General features: G+C 48.4%; 5 protein-coding genes across 5 annotated transcripts; 1 reads left to right on the top strand and 4 right to left on the bottom strand.

The window, feature by feature from the left end:
* Nucleotides 1-180: 180 nt before the first annotated feature.
* PADG_01625 (uncharacterized protein) lies at nucleotides 181-1476 on the bottom strand (the record flags this gene model as incomplete). The annotated part of the gene is made up of 1 exon (XM_010759218.1): nucleotides 181-1476. The coding sequence occupies one exon, from the start codon at nucleotides 1474-1476 to the stop codon at nucleotides 181-183; it is 1296 nt and encodes a 431-aa protein (XP_010757520.1).
* A 674-nt stretch (nucleotides 1477-2150) lies between these two features.
* Nucleotides 2151-3077, top strand: PADG_01626 (iron donor protein CyaY; the record flags this gene model as incomplete). The annotated part of the gene is made up of 2 exons (XM_010759219.1): nucleotides 2151-2567; nucleotides 2802-3077. The coding sequence occupies 2 exons, from the start codon at nucleotides 2151-2153 to the stop codon at nucleotides 3075-3077; spliced, it is 693 nt and encodes a 230-aa protein (XP_010757521.1).
* Nucleotides 3078-3270: 193 nt separating this feature from the next.
* Nucleotides 3271-3522, bottom strand: PADG_01627 (uncharacterized protein; the record flags this gene model as incomplete). Its single annotated transcript, XM_010758700.1, has 1 exon — nucleotides 3271-3522. One exon carries the CDS (start codon nucleotides 3520-3522, stop codon nucleotides 3271-3273), a length of 252 nt encoding a protein of 83 aa, XP_010757002.1.
* Nucleotides 3523-3747: 225 nt separating this feature from the next.
* PADG_11292 (diphthamide biosynthesis protein 3) lies at nucleotides 3748-6113 on the bottom strand (the record flags this gene model as incomplete). Its single annotated transcript, XM_010759549.1, has 6 exons — nucleotides 3748-3822; nucleotides 3927-4259; nucleotides 4544-4802; nucleotides 4977-5557; nucleotides 5724-5825; nucleotides 5970-6113. The coding sequence occupies 6 exons, from the start codon at nucleotides 6111-6113 to the stop codon at nucleotides 3748-3750; spliced, it is 1494 nt and encodes a 497-aa protein (XP_010757851.1).
* A 1339-nt stretch (nucleotides 6114-7452) lies between these two features.
* Nucleotides 7453-10607, bottom strand: PADG_01630 (uncharacterized protein; the record flags this gene model as incomplete). Its single annotated transcript, XM_010758701.1, has 4 exons — nucleotides 7453-7520; nucleotides 7605-7875; nucleotides 7965-10404; nucleotides 10513-10607. 4 exons carry the CDS (start codon nucleotides 10605-10607, stop codon nucleotides 7453-7455), a joined length of 2874 nt encoding a protein of 957 aa, XP_010757003.1.
* Between the last annotated feature and the right edge of the window lie 4132 nt (nucleotides 10608-14739).

Raw genomic sequence — 14739 nt, forward strand, 5'->3', positions numbered from 1 at the left:
TAAAAACAATTGATTAATTCACATACTCTCTAATTAATATTCCGAGCGCACCCTCCTCAAACCAACCCATCCCCGTGCGCCCATCACATACAGCCGGAAATACTGTGCTTGATCTATACACAGTCTCCCGGTATCTTTCGTAGTCGACATTGAAACAAAACATCCATGGAACTCCTGAGCCTAGACCACACTAACACCCCCGTCATCAGATTCCCTACTATCCCTGCTATCGCCGTCTCCATCCTCATCCTCACTCCCATCTCTACTCCCATTGGTATCTCCTTCTCCCTCTCGAGATGCAAAGATCAAGCTTCGCTCCCCAACACTAATATATGCCGCCCCCAACACTGCCCCATCATTCGCCCTGTCTTCCGTCACCGGCTTCGCACCCAGTTCGCATATACAGACACGATCAATCAGGATATTTTTAGCCCAGACGAAAACTGATTTCTCCCTTCTTTTGGCCAGACTCGCTTTCTGCCTCCCTGGATCCTTACCCTCCTGTTCTGCTACGGACTGAACCCGACTCTGGGGTAGTTTTCGCTCCTGGTCGCTGCCTTCTGGATCTGCGTCTGCGTCTTCTGCAGCAGGTGTATAGTTGCCAAATTCCATTAGAAGATCCCGTGCATCAAACTTGAACATTTCCCTTCGTTTCCCCTCTCCCCGCTGGCTGTGGGGAACGTGGACTGTATTTACGACTGTGGCGTGCAGGAGAAAGGGGCGGGGTCTCCTTTTCCTCTGACTTGATGTTTGAGCAGCAACCTGTTTATCCTCATTTCTATCGTCGCCTTGCTTACCTTCGCCATCCGAGTCACAAATGTCCTTGGTACCGGGGCTGCCAGCCTCCATTTTGGGGGGAGAGGCGCCACCCTTAATTATGTCCTGCTCCATAAACCCGGCATTGATGAATTTATTCCGCAAGCTGACGCAGAACGGATATAAGCGCGCCGTACTGTCTACGGGGTTTGCATAGAGAACGGTGGCCGCTCGCGCGTTGGGAAGTGCATGTAGGGAGGTTAAATTGATAATGAAGGGTTCCACAGGCGCATCAGCAGCAGCGCCCATTACAGTTTCTGCCTTTGCTCTCGTGCCCGCGGTCTTCGCCTGGCTCTTCGTTTGGCTCTCCACATCTCGTAACATCGCTTCAAGATCTAGGGATTTCAGGAATTGCAGCGCCTCTTCCTGGCGTTCCTTCGTTGGCAGACTCATGACGCCAAGCGTCAGATGCAGAGTCCCCAGCGGCTTAAGAGCTGCATCTGGCACAAGGGGCCTGTCAGGGAGCCGTGCAGATACTGGAAGGGGCCGAAGCGGGATGGCATCTTTGAACTCCGCCAGGGAAGAGGCTAGTTGTGCAATAGAAGTCTCGTTTACCAGCGGCAGACTGAGGAAATGGGTTTTGCGGGTCCTACTACTGCTACTTTGGCTCTGGGAAGGTTGCCTGGCCCTGCGCTGGTAATTCGAACTCCTGCGGGGCATGCTTATGCTGCGCGAATGGAAGTTGGAGCGACGGTTTGCGAGAGAATGTTGTGTCGATTCCAGAAGCTACGGGAGAGGCAAAATCTACCCATATATATACAAGCATTCAACGTTCGTCTCCGCTCGCTTTTGGATGCGTGAAACATGCACTGCTTGCTACTGGCGGGTCACTCAAGCCGTGTTGGTTCCAACACCGTCAAACCAACGCCGAAGCCAAGTCATCCCTTCGACGAGTCTCACGTGTCTTTTAAACACGTGACAGGATTGTTGATCCCCCAAAAGAAAAGGCGTTGTTCAGTAGAGTAGTTAAGAGAGACAAGAACAAGACCGGGTAAACTGGGGGAGTGGGAGGGGGTTATGTAGAATGAACTCGGATCGCGGGGGATCTGCTAGATAATTGACGGATAGGAAAGTTACTCCACTGTACATTGGTGCGCATGCTAAGTTAGGTACCGATCTCGGTACCTGGGAATGATTAAATGCATATTTTATTATAATTGCTTCGGCTGATCTGATTCGTCCGTGGCCACACCAACCCGACATCCCGTAAACACCGTCAATTCCAAAGCCATTCCTTTCTAGCTGCTGGAATTGGGACCAGTTGTACAAAAGAGTGCCAGACAACCGGCATCCCTCTACGTTCTTGTTCCTATATCCCCTCCTCCACCTCCATCATGCTCTCCCGGACGAGCTCCCGAACGGCCTCCTCCCTTCTCCGCTCGGCCAGCAACAGCTCTCCCGCCCATCTCCTCCCGGCCATCACAACCACTACCACCACTGCTCTCCGCACAGAATCGCCTTTCCTATCCTCAAGGAAATTACGGCGTGGGTCACCAGCCAAGATCTACTACCGCCGCCTCCACTCCACGCCCGTTCTCCGCAAGGGGATCACACCCGGTTCCGCCGACCCTGCCCCGCCCAAGGTCGAATCGTCAAATCCAAATATCGCTGGCGGAGCAAATCACGTCATGCAACCGTCGCCATTGACGGACGAACAGTACCGTGAATATTCAGAGCATTATTTCAACCTCCTACTATCACAGATCGAACAATTACAGGAGGATGGTTCGGATGTCGAGGCAGAGTATAGCGTATGTTCCCTGCTCTATCTAAATACACAGTCTCCCCTCCCCTGACTTGTTAATTCCCTTTTGTACTCGCTGTTCTTTGGTTATTTGTCCTATATCCCAATCAAACGTGCAATTGGCTTTACGCCGTCTCCTTCCTGCTACACCTCAACTTTCTTTACCCTTCTATCCTGCATTTTGTTGTCGTCCGTTTTCTACAATACTAATAACCCCCCATCTTTCTCCCCGTCCATACAGGCTGGCGTCATCAACATCACCGTCCCCAACTCCGGCGTCTATGTGCTCAACAAACAGCCACCCAACAAGCAGATATGGCTCAGCTCACCCTTATCGGGCCCCAAACGCTACGATTGGGTTGTGCAAGGTGACCATATGGATGAGAAGGAAGGCACACGCGAGTTCATCAAGGGCCAATGGATCTATCTGCGCGACGGCTCGAACTTGACCACCTTGCTCAATGAGGAGTTGAACCTGGGCATAAAGTATGATGTCTACGAAGAAACTGAGGTTTAGGAGGTTGATTGGTGCTGTGCTTGTATTATATTTATTCAACGCGAGAATTTAATTCCATAACAATAACTTCATAGCATATCCACCCAAAAAGCTGTACAGTTATCGTGGTAATAATCTTACGCTTCCTCCATCTGCTTCATCGTACAGACTCTTCCACACTTGGCTTTAATTTTTTTCATCCCATATTGTGCCCTCACCACTCCTTGGACATCCGAGACAGCGTCCCCATCGCGACAAAAGCACCCGTAGATGTGTTTCGAGTGTTGCGACCTGAGGCCGTTATTCCGCACAGCCTTTGACGAGAACTGCTGACATACCACTCAGCATGACATCTTCTGTTGGAAATAATCCTCGAGGAGCTGTGAAGCATCTGGCCATCACAGTGAAGACCTAACCGGTCCAGAAATACTGTTGACGGCAGTCGAATATCTGTTTCCCCTTCCATAATAGTCGGATGGCGCAGCACAGGTACTGTACATTCCCTCAGGTGCCATCCTACCTCATCCTCTTTTCCTCCCCATTCTCTTATCTTCTATATCCTGTTGCCTTGATCCTTCACCACATCGTCGGCCCAACCGCCCGGGCAATGGCGTTTGTTCGATATTCCAATAGTAACGAATACTGTTTTTGTCTTCTAACTTTAATCTTCCATGATCTCCTCCGCTGCCACCTACGCCTTCGCAGTGATCGTAGCCGCCGCGACAGCACCAGAACCCGTACCGTCGTTGTCTTTTGGCAGATCATCCTGTTGCGGACACCACGCTTGTTAGCAACGAAGGGGCTCTTTCATCTCTTTCCGCCATCCCCCCAATCAAAAAATATATATATATTAAAACGGTCATCACTAACCAAATCAAAAATAACCCTAACCATCAAACTGCAACTGGGACACACGGCAATCTCCTCCCCATCTCGCAGGTCTGCAATACCGATCTCGAACCGATCGCCACAGGGACACGGGTAGTGGTAGATTTGGAGGGTTGGGTCGTAGGTCATGTCTTCGATCTCGATTTCATCGTAGATTGAGAGGGCTTCGGTGTCTGCCATGATTCTGGTATGCACTAGAACGGCAATATATGGTACGTAGGTTTGTGTGCACGGAGTTTGGTTGGGTTTGCGATATGCAATGTGATTTTTGGACTTTTGAGGTTGGGTTGGCAGGAAAAACTTCGCCAAGAACAGCTAACTTTTTCTGTCATCGAAGGCGGTGAAGATGCGGAGGTTAAACAATTTTAACATTATGGATGAAAATATATAACAAAGAATAACTAGTAATAAGGTATATAGCTCATACTCCTCTCAGATACATTGACAAATTAACAAGATGTAGTGATCCAACGCTTCACCAAAATAAGGAAAAGAAGAAAGAAAGAGAAAATCCCAACCAACGCCGTTCCCAGCGCATTCAAAATTCAACACAACCCTTCTCAACATCAACCCCCCAATCTTCTAATCTCCATCCTCACACCATCAACCTCCTTAACCAAAGCTCCATACCTCCTTGCAATCTCCACCATAGCCCCTGGCTTTTCTGAACCACCGTCGCCATCTGCACCAGCACCCTCACCAGAATCGGCCCGCTCATAGGCCTCCAGCTTCAGCACAGCCTGCTTCCTCCTCTCCTCCAGTCGTAAACGCGTATCATCCAGATGATCGCGATAACGCGCCAACGCAGCCGTGGTTTCCGGCGTGTAGATCGCTGAAAGCATCTCATGTCTCATGATACTGTATGTAATCGTGTAGATGCCGCGATATTAGCCAAATATACTCATAAAACCAACAAGAACACACCCAAAATGTGTAGATGAATATAGATATATTCCAGATCTACATATATCGTTATTTACGTATAGAGATGTAGGGATCAAAAAAAAAAAAAAAAAAAAAAAAAAAACATACCAAACCTTCCCCTCAATCCCCTGCAACACCACCGCCACATGCTCAGCCCTTGCCTTCCCGCCCCGCGCCAACGCGCCATGTTTCGTCCGCTCAAGAATATGTATCATCCGCTCCATCACCTGGGCGTGCGCAGCCAGCACCGCCGCAGCCGTGACTGTCAATTTTGTCCGGGCTGTCGGGAGATCGTGCGATTGAATGGTGCGCAGGGTGCGGAGGCGGTTGGATAGTTGAGATGGGAGGGAGATGTCTGCTGGCGAAGGTTTGAGGGAGAGCGGACGAAGGCGATTGCGCGGGCGTGGTTGGTTGGTTGGTTGGTGGGCGGGTTGTCTGTCACTGCTGTTGCTGTTGTGGTTGTCGGAGTTGGAGGTGGAGGTGGAGATTGTGCTTGCGAAGGATTTGAGATGGGATAGGTCTGCGGAGAGAAGGCTGGAGATAGAGGGGATGAGGGAGGGGATGGCGGAGTGGAAGCGCTTCAGGTCGGGGGAAAATAGAGAGTGGAGTTCATCGTTGTTGGCACTGTTTTTGAAGCTGGAGGAGGTATGTTGGATGTAGAGCACGATGACGGAGACAAGGTTTCGGAGCTTTTGTTTTTCGGATGGTTGTCGATGACGACCCGAGCTGTTAGCCGATGTGTCTCTTCCATTCCAATGCCATTTGGAGGGGGGAAGAGAGAGAGAGAGAGAGATTAACCCGCCCTCCTCACCAGCTTGCATCGTATCCAATGGTTATACACACAAACAAACTTACCTCATCATCCAAGCCCCCGTTCGACTCCTCCACAGCAACCCGCGCAACAACCCTCCGCAGAATTCTTGTCTTCACAGCTCTGATCAAATATTTCTTAAGATCCTGTTGCAACATGGCCAGATCAGTCATCAATACCACACACACACACACACAGACACAGACACACACCTCCCCCTTCCATCCACCAATCCATCGCCATTAACTATATATTAAGTACATGAATATACGCGTCGTAGATAAACTTACAGCCTGCACCGCTCTCCGCGACGGATCCGCCGCATGTGCTCGCGTGGAGCCATCGGGATTCAATATTGTTGTTGTTAGTTGCTGGTGTAGGGCTTTGAATTGGGGGTTATTGGTTAAGATGGCCGGGTCGCAGGGGGAAATCATAGTCGGTTTGAAAGGGTTGGGGTGGATTGGAGGGAAAAGGTGGTGTTTTGTGTTTGGAAATTGGTTATTGTTGAGTGTTGATTGTTGGTCGAGAGTTTGTAAAAGCGAGGAACAAAGCTTGAGCGTAACTAGCGCAGGGGGCAGCAATCCTTGATTGATAGTTAATTAGTTATTCTGCTACTAATTACGTCACTGGCAGTTTCATGGTGATATATACAGGACAGCTAGAAACAGAACACAAAATAGTTCGAACCACTTATTGCCTTTTCATTTTCATTTTTTGGTCTTGTCAATTCTCATATTAGTAATATCATACAAGGTAGAAAAAATCCTTCCTCACCCAACCCCCCCACAAAGCAAAAAAACAAGAGCTAAAGCAACAGTGGCACAAGACAGAAGAAATGCAAAAACAAAAAAGAACTAAGCGCCAGCAAGTTTTTATCCCCAACAAAAAAAAAGCTGCAGCAGCAGTTGCAGCAGCAGAAACATCAAGCGCAAAATCAAAGTAAAGCGGCCATTCCTCGCCCGCACTGCTCGGTCAGTCAGAGCCTTTGTAAGATAAAGAAGAAAAAACCACCAGCTGCTGAAAATGTGATACAACGGCTTTAAAAAGACTAGAAACATCAAGTCACAATCTCACTTTCCTCGGCTAATTTAACCGGAATATCTGAATCTCTAGGAGGAAAACTGTTCGACAAGTAGTCGGGGATGGCTTGTTTGGTTGAAGCAGGAGTTGAATGAGTACACAAACATGGTGTTGTGGCGAAGGGAAAGTAAAACAACTGGGTCTTTCCCTAGAATCTGCTAAGATAAAGAGATGGGTTGCCTTCGAAACTTTCCCTTTTGCTCTTCTTTTTCTCCTCGCCTTTCCATAGCACCATAACTGGGTGCTCAACTTGCTCAATACAGGTGAAATAGAGAGGACGAGGAAATAATAAAATGAAGCTAACATCATTGATCATTTGTGAAAACAATGGAGTTTGAAAGTGGAAACGGAGAAGAGAAAACACCGCCTAAACAGGTGCCTTGAGAGCGAAAACACGAATTTCAAGCTCATGATTAAAATGAAGTCTGGCTTTTGTCAAATAAATATGTACGTGAAGAAACTGAAATTGGCTGATGAAGGGGTGAAGTTCACTGTTAAGCGATGGGAGGGGGGAGAGGCGGTGGTGTCGAGGATACATGTAAGGACAACAACGCCTTAAGAATGGATCGATTGATGGTCAGCGTATGAAGTTGCTAGTGGCAACCTATGGGTTTCTTTGGAAGGGATGAAATCCGGTAGTACGGAGAGCGGGCAAGAGGAGCGAGAACGAAAATGAGAGAACAATGATAGAATCTACTCTTCTTCACTCTCCTCGGAGTCATCGTCATCTTCACTGCTTTCAGCGGCTTCAACAGATTGAACTGTTTAAAACGTTAGAATAAACGTACACATGATGGGAGATATGTCCGAAGATACCGGTGCCAGAGAGAAAATATTAAACATACTAGGCTCAGGCGAAAGTTGCGATTTCCCACCTCCCCCCTGGAAACGAGAGATAGTACCTTCGATGCTATTAATACGGGCCTCTTGCTCATACTTGCTCATGGGCTTATTCTTCTTGGGCTTCGATGACGCCACGATGGGCGCGGGATCTGGTTCCGGTTCATCAATCTCCATAGCTGCAGGAGCATGTTTCTTGACAAATTTGAGCAAGACAAGGAGGACTTCATTGGGTAGTTCGTCAATGTCAAGTTCTATTTCGGCTTCTTTGGTATCCTGTTTTACGCTCAATTTGATTAGCCTATTCTTTCACGCGATAAATCGCACATTTATGGAACTGTAGAATGGATAAACACGTGACGTACCTTTAACCCTGGAACGTTTGACTGAATAATCTTAAGGGCCTCCGTCATTCTCTTCTCAGGCAAACTGCTGATGCCGTTAGAGATAATTTGCTTTTCGCGATACGTAACCCAGTGTTGCTTCTCAGATTTGCTTGACTTGGAACCGCTCTTCTTGTTATCTTTCCTCCCAGATGCACCACCACCAGTCCCGCCGCCAGATCCTTTCTTGGCGGTATCCTTTTTGGTGGATTTCGATTTGCTTGATTTCTTTGTGCTACTTGGGGGGGTCTTCTTTTTCTTTTGAGTAATCGCCTCGACCTGTTTAGACATCTCCGCAATTTGTTTCTGGAGCTGGTTCAATTTCTCCTGGTCATTGTCTTCCTCACTGTCCTCACCCTCAAAATCACTGCCATTGTCAGACGTGCCAGGGCTTTGATGGCCGGAGGTAGGTTCGTGAGCTTCGATCCAACGACGTTTCTGGCTCCACTTGTTGTCAAACAATTCTTCCATGCTTTTTCCAGCGTTGAATGTCGGATCTCCAGGGATGTTGAACTTGTAGCAATTTTTGAACATTAGGCGGATATCAGCTTCCATCTCCTTTGCATTCTCATACTGACCGGTCCGTAGCTTAGTTTGGACAGTCTGCAGATCCATAGGTTTCTTAATTACACTATGGTAAGTTGGAATATTCAGCGCAACTGGGTCAACAGGGTGGTAGAATGGTGCAGCGATGAGATAATGTTTAGGTTTGTGAAGCTCGTCAAGCACTTCTTGGCAGAATTTCAACTCCCATTGGTATTTCTTCTTTTTCGGCTTCGCGCTATAGGGTAGCTCGCGATTTTTTGGAGGGTGAATCGAGCGCTTAGGCCTCCCATCAGCAGTGCTGGAATCCCGACGGATGAGAGGCAGTCCTTCAGGACCAAGCGCAAACGTCGTCGTAGGAGATACAGCAGGTGCAGGACGTGCATTATTGCCCGCAGAACCTCTCGACTCACGTCGGGCAGGCTGGGTTTTAGTAGGAGCAGTAGCCGTCTTCTTGGCCTTCTTTTCCGCAGGAGTCACTTCCACTTCATCTGCCTTGGGGAGTTTAGACAGATGGCGCTCAAAGTTCTGCTTGAGATTTCGGCCTTCCATGCTAACCACATGGTCGGCTCCATTGAACGTGACAGAGTTCTCAATCATCAAGTTGAAATCCGCAATAACTGCATCAACTGAAGCATATGATCCCTGCTTTAGCTTATCTTCCATGGTTCGCAAATCCATAGGATTCTTTATGATAAGGGGGTAGTTTGGAATATTCAGCTTAACAGCGTCTACCGGCTCTCGGAAAAATCTAGCGTCATGAAGACGTTTCAGGCCTTGAAGGCATCGAGTCAAAAATCTTGTCTGCAATTTTGTGACAGGGCTTGTCGGCTGAGAAGCCTCACTTGCGGGGGCGGCGGTTTGAGTGGGAAGCTCAGGAACTTTAAATTCTGGCGCAGCAGGCGCAGAGTCATCTGTCTTGGCACGCTTTGAGGAGGGTTCCTCATCTACATCCTCTTCCCGTTCCCGTGAAACCTTTCTTGGTGGTGCAGGGGGGGCATCTACCATCTCTTGGTCCTCCTGTGGCTGTTCCTCGACCTGTGAAGGCTTCACAGTTTCAGATACAGGGGCAGGCTCAGCAGGCTCAGCAGGCTCGGGTTTAGGTGCCGCTTCCTGCTCCAGGGCCGCCATAGCCGCAGATGTACTTCCAGGGGACAGTGGAGAAAGAGAAGGCAAGTTCGTCGTGGTAGGAACGGGTTGAGAAGGGATGATGTCAGGAACAGGGGTAGTTTCATTTTGAGGAGCCGGAGGTGATGGGATCTCCTCTTTTTGAGGTTCCGGCGGTGTGATAGTATGCTCCTTTTGAATAACGGGTAGTGACCGCTGATTTTCGCTCGTAGAAGGTGGAAGTGGCTCACTTGCAGGAGCAGCTTCTGGCTTTTTCATTGTCGTGTCTACAGGAGAGTTTTCTGGAATTGGCTGGAAATTGAGGGGAGAAGGCGATAGCACGTTGGCAGGCTCCGAAGATGGTTTGGGAGCTTCACTCACGCCCTCATTCTCAGCAACAACAGGGAGTGTTTCTGTCAGTGGAACAAACACCTCCTCCGGTTGGTTAGATGATGGCAGATCTGCCACAGTTTGCAATACAGGTTCTGGCTCTGGTGCTGTGGAGGTTGGGACTGCTGCCTCCGGTCCTGCTAAAGAAGCTGTTTCCTGTGTTGTTGGCGGGGAGTTTGGGGGATATCCTTCATTGGCTGAAGCATCCGCTCCCTCAGCAGAACCATTCACGCCATTTGGCAGGGGTTGATGGAGCCCATCACCCGTCACAGCGGGCGAAAGGGGATGATTTTCATCCACAACAGCTTGATTTACCTGTGGCTCTGACATGGTTTCAGGAAGCTTCACCGTGACAGGTTTGGTTTCTAGAACCGCGGTGCCACTTTTGGACGATGATGACGGCCGGTTAGTAACAATGATCTCTCTCTTTTTAACATGTCACTCACAGCGATACATGGGTTGCCTGGATGGATGGATGGAGATTACTCACCCTAGCAAGTCCTCATGGAGAGTCACCTCTTCGACGGCGGGTGATGGTTGAGGTTTGTTCTCCACAGCCGAAGAGTCTGGCGGAGGAGTCGCCATGGTCATCGGTGGCAATCACGTGAGAACTCGGGAGGGTTGGGCAACAGCCACCAACACACGCCCTCACCCGCCGGGCGATCGAATAGGAAAAGAGCGTCGCGAAGCTAAACAGAGCAGGCCAGAGAGAGGAAAGAAGCAACGACTCGTTGAGCAGCTAGCTAGAGCTTGGTAGGATCAAAATATACCCGATTCCGGGACTTTTGGGCCCCCGTTTTTTTTTCTGACTAAGCCAGGTTCAGGAGAACTTTAAAAGACTAGACGATGTGGGGTGCTGTCAGAGCCATAACATAAGAATGCATGCAGGAGAACAAAAATATAATATCACAGGATATTGTAAAAGCATAGAGATGCGTGCTTCCTTAAAAGGAATCTCTGGATGCTCTGTTGGTTGTTGTATTAATTTAGGGGGTGGTTGGAAATACAGAACTTGCCAAAAGGGGAAAAAGCAAAAAGAACAGGAAAAGAAAAAGAAAAAGGGGAGGAGTGGAGTGGAGGATGTGCTATTTATATTGCCAAGAAAGCTTGTGATCACGTGGTAACATTAGTCATCGCAGGAACGGGTGGGAGAGGAACACAGATAGAGTGAAAGGGACAGAGATCCCAGGCGGTGATTGGATAGGGGGACAGCTGCGAGGACAAGTGCAAAAGGGGGACAAAAGCAACAACGCCGCGGGAGTTAAAGGTCAGTCTTGTAATCCCGCTTGCTAACCAGAAAGGGACAAGTTCGGGGAGAGATGGAGTGGAAATATGGGTACAGGTGGCTTGGAAGTGACCTGGTATTTGCCTAAACTACCGTACCTATCAGGTGACAGATAGGAAGTAGGGCACTGTAAAAATTATTCATGCCACAGTTTTAATAAAAAAGACATGAGAGAATAAGACAAGGTGGGCAAGTAAACAAGATAATATGCATGCATAGAGCTGCTGACAAAGCAAGAACAAGAGAAAGAACCTAACTAACTATTGGAAAATTCAAAAGGGGCAGAGCAACAATGAGGGCGTTCTGCAATAGAAGATGAAGGGGGGAAGAATACAATGGTTCCCCAGACGGCGCGCAAAAGTGGCAATAAGTAAAGAGAAAAAAGGGATGGGGGTAAATGATAATAATACGAACAGTCATGCAACAGCTGGAGCTGACGAGAGTTGTTGGTCGTGGGCGTATATATGTATGTGCGTGTATTTATTATAATTGTTGAACGCTCCCTCCCGGGGGAGGTGGGGGAAAAGGGTTGAGTGTGTGTAGTCGCGAAAAGTCTGCTGGGGGCGTTGAGCGAATCGGGGAAAGCAGGTGCGTGACCAGAAGAAACGAGACGCGGAGGCGAGAGGCGAGGCAAGGCAAGCGAAAAAGAGAGACAGAGAAAATCGGAGGGGGGTGCTAGAATCCTTAAGTACGGGCAGTCCCTCTCTGCCCTGCGTGTGCCAGGGAAGCACGCCAGCCTGCTTGCCCAGCCTGCATCCGCTAGCCTCGGTTGACGCTTGCTAAAGGCGGCGATCCCTGTTCATGCCATTCTGCGCGCGTTGATTGGCTAAGACGCGTCCGGAGGATCCCCCGGCTCATTAGCTGATTGGTTTGTTTGGGTCGCTGGTTTTGGGGGGGTTGCGGGAACTGTGAGTTCTTGTCCCCAACCAAGGCCTCTTTTGTGTTTTTGTGTGGTATTTCGTGGTATGATACTGTACGGCTGGTACGGCTCAAATACCAAAAATACCACTTCGCCACAGCCACAAAGTGCATTTTCGAGTTTCCTTCAAAGGTAGGGTAACTTTCACCCATAACTTTCTTTCTGGGTGGTGACGACAACTGTAGTTACCACAAATACAAGTTTTGATTTCAGGCGCGCGTAACAGATTTCCTTCTAAACAACTATGTTTGTGAGACACGGGATATTCCACTCCTCCCCTTCACTTGTATGTGGGAGGCCTGGTTCTCTTTTTATACATCCCAGGTTATTAGGGCAGCGCGTGTCAGCAGACCTTGCATCTCCCGGCTTTATTAATTAGACAATCGCTCCCTGCCCGGGCTTAACCCTGACACTTCTCCTTTTCTGGGGTGGGTGTGGGAGTACTTGGGCACTGGGCACTGAGCACTGGGCACAACCAGCTAAAACCCTGGAATCGATTCCAGTACGAGGTAAAATTGTGCCCCCAATTCGGAAATACCGGTATGATACACGAGCATCAGGGTTCATGTGGGTCAGAAGCCAATCATGGTTGCCCTTTCCCATGTCACCGTCGCCCAAAACTATTTGCTTAGATAATGCAGGAGCAAGGCTTGGCAGGCAGATGCCAAGATTCGCTCGGTTTAATTTGAATCTTCCTTGCGCTTGGAGAAGATGTTGATGCGGCGGAGGAGGGTGGCGTGTTTCTCCGCGAAACCAGGAGGGATTGCGATCTATGGATGAATTCTGGGGTTTGGAGGAGTTCTTCGTCATTTAAGCTGGATGAGAATTGCAGTGTTGAATAGTCAACTTCCTGTACGTTGTACGGAGTACTTGGGTTGAGCCGGAAAAATATTCAGTCGCATCCACACCAAACGCTCCTCTTGAGTCTATTATGCCAACGGCTAATCAACCCTGTGTGTCTGTCTGTGTCTGATGACGTTTGTTTTGGCATACTCTTTGCCGCTCCCTTCTTCACTTCACTCCGCTCCAGTGGATGAATTACAAAGAACAGCGCATGGGATGGTAGAGGGTATTATGGTAAAGATGATTTTAGATCAAGAGTGATGCAGATGCAGCTGGACCAGCTAGCGCTACGAGGAGGAGTTCCAAAGACAGTCAATTCTGCGTTCTCATTGGCTTCTTCAAGTAACCGTTGAAGAACTCGCTGACTCTCGCGTCGATATCTCTTCCTATTCTTATGGATTCCTGTTTGATACTGAGATGGATTCAAAGCATCTTCCCTTCCCCAAACCGGTCGAATAACTACTGGTGCGGCTCCATTTCCTTCCTGTCGCAGCTAACGTACCCCCAGAAGATCCAGTTTATTCCACCAGCCTGGGTAGAAATCGTTGCGGGCTCATGAATGTCAGACCCTGGAGCGGAAAGATACAAAACATTGTTCCCCCTAACAGAAAGGGTTGAAACAAACAAAAATGGAAGCGTATGGGAGACGGCCATATTTGGCTTCATGAAAGCTGTATACACATATTTTCCATACTGATAATGAACCTAATTCCGCAGATTTTTTGCTGAACATCAATCAAGCTTCATGTCCTACAGATCGCCGGGTGTGGGTGCATTGGCAAGAGTCCTTTGTATGTATAGCACATACATATCCTCACCCATCTACAATGGAGGGTCCTCTTCAAAGATGCCCCGCTTCTCCTCTATTACGTTCGAAGACAGCAAATACCCTCAACATATATCTACAACACTTGCTACTCGGCGATACACCATCACCACCCGGGGGGAAGGGAGGCTGGGGGGGTTTTTCTGCTGTCTGACATCGGCATGCTGCTGTATGCGGATGTCATATATAAGTCTGCATGTCGATTTTTGGTTGTTCTCTAGGGTACTTCTGTGGATGTATGTTTGCAAGTCAAACAAAGGTCGCATTCCCACTGAGTCATGTGGCGCAAAGCTGCAGGTCAATCGATAAAACAGCGGTAACGGAGTAGTAATGTGGCTCTGATCCTTTGTCTGCAGGGTGGAGCTTTTGTATTTCTTACAGAAATATCAGACGGGTCATTGTTTAAGGTTAATTGCCTGTGGAATCTTCATGATTTGGATATGCATGCACATTTTCAGGTGGAAAGGATGTAAGGAGATGGTCTGTGTAAAATGGGTTGTTTTGTTTGACAGGAGTATTTCCTCGGCGCAAACAAAAAAAGAATTTAGGATACATTGGCTCACCTTCTTGGCTTTTCCCGTAATACCGCAAACATCCCGTATATCGAATCCCGTATATCGAAGTATTATTGGCTGTCTTAAAATTCCACTGTTCAATTGTATGAATATTAACTCCTTTTTGGCTGCGAAATAATAACCTTTGGTTCCCCAGTTCCAGCAGCTAATTTCCAATTTGAAGCTGACTAATCAAATCTAGGTTGAGCTTCTTTTTCGATTTCTATGACGCTAGTCTGTATCCAGACAAGCGCATCATTTTTCTGGAAGCATCAACTTTTTTCCCACAA

This window comes from Paracoccidioides brasiliensis (assembly GCF_000150735.1).
Source record: "Paracoccidioides brasiliensis Pb18 unplaced genomic scaffold supercont2.2, whole genome shotgun sequence".
Taxonomy (NCBI): domain Eukaryota; kingdom Fungi; phylum Ascomycota; class Eurotiomycetes; order Onygenales; family Ajellomycetaceae; genus Paracoccidioides; species Paracoccidioides brasiliensis.